At 47.0% G+C, this 5000-nt stretch overlaps 1 protein-coding gene across 2 annotated transcripts in view; it reads right to left on the bottom strand.

The window, feature by feature from the left end:
- The window catches only part of cald1a (caldesmon 1a), a 120986-nt gene that overhangs the window by 67357 nt on the left and 48629 nt on the right, over nucleotides 1–5000 (bottom strand). For both annotated transcript variants that reach the window (XR_010037820.1, XM_063217392.1), the window contains exon 2: nucleotides 1–90. This exon is cut by the window's left edge and continues 1 nt beyond it. Coding sequence is in view for 1 of the 2 variants with exons in the window: in XM_063217392.1 (XP_063073462.1) it covers nucleotides 1–73 (73 nt within the window). In the remaining variant the exon portion in view is untranslated. The remainder of the gene's footprint in view (nucleotides 91–5000) is intronic.

Raw genomic sequence — 5000 nt, 5'->3', positions numbered from 1 at the left:
TTTCGGCCTCCATCCTCATCTCCTCTCTCTTCTGTCTCCTCGCCTCCCTGCGCCTTTCAAAGTCCTCGTCCATGTCTCACTGCTGCACGCCTGCACAATGGACAACCAGAAATAAACCCAGAGTTAGTCTACATTAGTTTAGCTGATCAACTCAGCATGTCTCACTGGGTTCTTACCATTATCCTAACTCCCGTCCTCCCTTGTGCTTGTGGCCTCGTAACGGCGTCGCAAGACGTCATTGACGACACAAGTTTAAAGGGACACTGTGTGAGATTTTTAGTTGTTCATTTCCAAAATTCAGGCTACCCTGTCACTAATGTTACCTTTTTCATGAATACTTACCACCACCATTAAATTCTAAATATTAATTATGACTGAAAAAACTGCACTTTTCATACATGAAAAGGGGGATCTTCTCCATGGTCCGCCATTTTGAATTTCCAGAAATAGCCATTTTTAGCTGCAAAAATGACTGTACTTGGGCCATACAAGAAAATATTGGTTTATTACTCGGTAAACTTTATGTGAAGATCAAATTTGGCAATAAACAGCCCAGTTTCAATGAGCAGCATAGTTGCAGTACCTTCTTTGACCATTTCCTGCACAGTGTCCCTTTAATGCAATATCTCGCAAAAGCGCAATTCAAAGGTCATTCCCTCATTTTGCAATTGGGATGTTGAATGGGTAAAAGTCCCCCAAAAGTTGTTGGGACTAGGCTGGCAGCGGGGGAAACTTTATTGTTTTCTCCACGGAGGTGGGGGCATCGGCGAAGCACAAGCACATGGTCGAGGAGGGGAGTTATAACGGATAATGTCAAGAAACTGATTCCTTCCTGCACGCTTGACAATCAGAAGCAAACCCAGAGTTCGTATACATACATTGTGATTACTGTAACTGATGCATTCCCGTACTCTGGACAACCAGAAACAAAACCAGCGTTAGCATACACTTTGATTACTGTCACTTTGCAACTCATCACCAGTCACTGCTGCACTTGCTACACATACGCTGGACAATCTGAAACAAACCCTGCGTTGATATGAATGGAGATTCATACAGCAACTTTGCAAGCAACCCAGCAGGAGTCACTGATAACACAGTGCATGTCCAAGAGGGGTGTGCACAGCTGGGCTGTGATGGTGTATGTGTGTGGGAGGGGGGGGGGGGATGGAAGAAAAGAACCTTACACAGGAGGGGGTCCAACACACTCAGCCAGAAATCACTTGTGTCCTAAAAATACCCACGCCTACATGTGGGAGTTTGTGTGTGTGTGTGTGTGTGTGTGTGTGTGTGTGTGTGTGTGTGTGTGTGTGTGTGTGTGTGTGTGTGTGTGTGTGTGTGTGTGTGTGTGTGTGTGTGTGTGTGTGTGTGTGTGTGCGTTTGTGTGTGTGTGCACGTGTGTGCGTATCTGTGGTGTGTGTGTGTGTGTGTGTGTGTGTGTGTGTGTGTGTGTGTGTGTGTGTGTGTGTGTGTGTGTGTGTGTGTGTGTGTGTGTGTGTGTGTGTGTGTGTGTGTGTGTGGTAAGGACCACCCAGGAGACGGCACAGCATCACCCACTTAACCTGCTGTTGACTCACACCTGCATACATACTCCACTTCAGCACCACCAGCACCGACTCCCCCCCCCACACACACACACACACGCTCTACAATAACACACTGCATACATACTCCAAACCTAGCCTTCTGTCTCTCTCTCACTCTCTCTCTGTCTGTCACTATCTCTCTGTCTGTCTGTCTGTCTGTCTGTCTGTCTGTTTGTCTCTCTCTCTCTCTCTCTCTCTCGCTTTCGCTCTCTCTCTCGCTGTCTCTCTCTTAGCCTACCTGATCATGCATTGGGCTGGGGCCGCGTCATTCATCATCTGTAGCAAACAGAAATCCAAAGGCCAGCCATTCACTTTATCTCTCTATCACTCTTTTTCTCTCTTGTTTTCTTTGTTTCCCAGTCATTCTCTCGCTCACTCACTTCTCTTCGCTGCCGTGTTTAGAAAGCTGTGAGTGGTTATCTGGGCAGAGAGAGAGAGAGAGAGAGAGAGAGAGAGAGAGAGAGAGAGAGAGAGAGAGAGAGAGAGAGAGAGAGAGAGAGAGAGAGAGAGAGAGAGAGAGAGAGAGAGTCTTAAAAATAGAGAGAAATGGATGAGCGAGGTGGACAGGACCGTGTTTAGACTGAGAAAAAGACTGAAAGAGAGAGAAAGAGATAGAGCATGTACTTTGCATGTTTACAGTGAATAAACAGGCTCTAGTGTTTGTCAAGGCAAACGAAGCTCACTGAACGCTGAGTAGGAGTCAGAGTAAGAAAAGGAAAGAGGGATACATAGGGAGAGAGATGGGTATGAAGGAGAGAGCAGGGGGGAGAGAGAGAGAGAGATTGAGTAAAGGGAAGAGCGGGAGAGAGAGGGAGATGGATAGAGACAGTTCGGGCAAACAGCAAACGAGAGAGAGAGAGAGAGAGAGAGAGAGAGAGAGAGAGAGAGAGAGAGAGAGAGAGAGAGAGAGAGAGAGAGAGAGAGAGAGAGAGAGGAGGGGGGAATGCAGGGTGGATAGGAGAGAGAAAAATATGTAGGGAGAGTGAGAGCATTAAAAAGAGAGCAAGATGGATAAAGAGTTGGAGAAGTGAAGTGAAGAGGGGGAGGCGGAGAGGTAGAACTCAACCCAGAAAGACGAGTCCTGAGTGCATATTGAGAGATAAATATGTACTGAGTGAGAAGAGTGAAAATTCGCTCTGGTCGCACGCCCTCCATACAGAAATAATGACTTCCTGCGCTCAGTTAGCGTAGGTTGGTCTTGGTGTGAACAAGGCATTAGGCAGGGGCAGCTGTGCAGTGCTCATGCTCTTCCTGTCCAGACAAGTTTTGCCAGATTGGGCTACTTGGGATGGCCGTCTGCAGGTAAAAACTGGAAAAATCGTCCATCTTTTCTGCAATTTTGAGCCCATAGAAATCAATGAAGTTTGTTGAAATTGGGCGGAATTTAGCACATTTTTTGGACGGGATTTGATCAGACACATCTGGCAACACTGGTCCAGACCCAGCACTGAATGGCATTGTGGTGGAGGGGTTAGGTGTGTGTGTGTGTGTGTGTGTGTGTGTGTGCGTGCGTGCATGCGTGCGTGCGTGTGTTTGTGTGTGTGTGTGTGTGTGTGTGTGTGTGTGTGTGTGTGTGTGTGTGTGTGTGTGTGTGTGTGTGTGTGTGTGTGTGTGTGTGTGTGCGTGTGTTTGTGCGTGCGTGCGTGCTTGTGTGTGTCTACATGTGAACGTGCTGTCTCTCCAGATCCAGAGCTCTGGCACTCACAGCAATACAGGATACTGAGGCACACTGTACTGTACTGTACTGTACTGTACTGTACGCACTCACACACACATGATTACCCATAATTCTCCACCGCTTCCTTCCTCCTTCCCAGTGTTCTACAATAGAGCTTGAAAGTCCCGCCCCTTAGTTCCGCATTTCACGGGACCTAAGCTGACCATCTAACAACATGGTAGCGAGTAAATATCTTCCAATCTCAGTCATTACATGCGCTGGGCTACAAATATGCTGTTTAAGAGGCTAGATAAAGATTATTCATGCAGAAGTATCAATGTTTTGTTCCGAGGCCGTCTGCATGAAAAATGTGAAGAAACACAGCTTTCTAAAAAGTTTAGGGGTTCGTACGAAAAATTAAACAAAAATATCAGAAACAACATATGTGGAGCTCGTGGCACAACTCGAAGGGGATCGAAATATCATTTTAATACCGCCATTGGATTACATGCTACGATTTTCAGCTAAAAACGCAGTTGAGGTCCCATGAAATCGGGGGAAGTGACGTCACTTTCAAGCTCTATAGGCTCATTCGAACCAGGCACAACGACTACATGTGCAGTCATCAGTGCATTCTAGGCCCTGCCGTGGCCTTACGGTAGGGCACAGGGTTTACTACGCCGGTGAGCCCGGGTTCGATTCCGACTCGGGTCATTTGCCGATCCTACCCCCATCTCTCTCTCTCCCACTCGCTTCCTGTTACCATCTCCAACTGTCCAATCAAATAAAGGCAAAAAAGCCCTAACAGAAAAAAAATCAATGCATTCTAGACTGGAAATGTTGCATGACTATTAGATATCGTGTCCGACTTGACCAACTTGGTGTCAAGCTACTCCTGCAGTTGTTTATCTCTGTTTACATTGCAGAGAGAGAGAGAGAGAGAGAGAGAGAGAGAGAGAGAGAGCATGGCCTCCCTCTTTCCCAGTGTTTTGCACTGCCTACACTCTGACATTTACCATAATTCTTTACTGCCCATATTCCTGACTGACTACACTACCAAAGACCCTTCACTGCTTCCTGCCCTCTTTGTGTACCCAAGACCTCAAATAGAGAGAGAGAGAGAGAGAGAGAGAGAGAGAGAGAGAGAGGGAGAGAGAGAGAGAGTGTGTGTGTGTGTGTGTGTGTGTGTGTGTGTGTGTGTGTGTGTGTGTGTGTGTGTGTGTGTGTGTGTGTGTGTGTGTGTACGAGCACGCGCACATGCACATGCACATGCACATGCACATGCACATATGCTCACGTACCGTACACATGCACATGTTTGTGTCTGTGTGCGTGTTTGTCATTATCACTGAGTGGGTTAAACTCATTCGTCTATGTGAGCGTACGTGTGTGCGTGCGTGCATGCGCCAATGCGTGTGTGCATGTGTGCATTTGCATCATGGTGGTATGTTTTTAGTAAACATCTTATTTTCTGCTCATTATCACTGTGATTGAGTCCAACTCATTTGCCTCTACCATGCTTCCCAACACACCACAAAAATGTACTAACTTTAGGAGTGTGTGTGTGTGTGCGCGATTGTGTGTGTGTGTGTGTGTGTGTGTGTGTGTGTGTGTGTGTGTGTGTGTGTGTGTGTGTGTGTGTGTGTGTGTGTGTGTGTGTGTGTGTGTGTGTGTGTGTGTGTGTGTGTGTGTGTGTGTGTGTGTGTGTGTGTGTGTACGTGTGCTAAGTTTAGCTGCAGACGTGCCACTCATGGTGG

The sequence above is a fragment of the Engraulis encrasicolus genome, chromosome 15, assembly GCF_034702125.1.
Source record: "Engraulis encrasicolus isolate BLACKSEA-1 chromosome 15, IST_EnEncr_1.0, whole genome shotgun sequence".
Lineage (NCBI taxonomy): Eukaryota > Metazoa > Chordata > Actinopteri > Clupeiformes > Engraulidae > Engraulis > Engraulis encrasicolus.
Note: the sequence above shows the minus strand (reverse complement) of the source record. Positions and strands in the feature narration are given on the sequence as shown.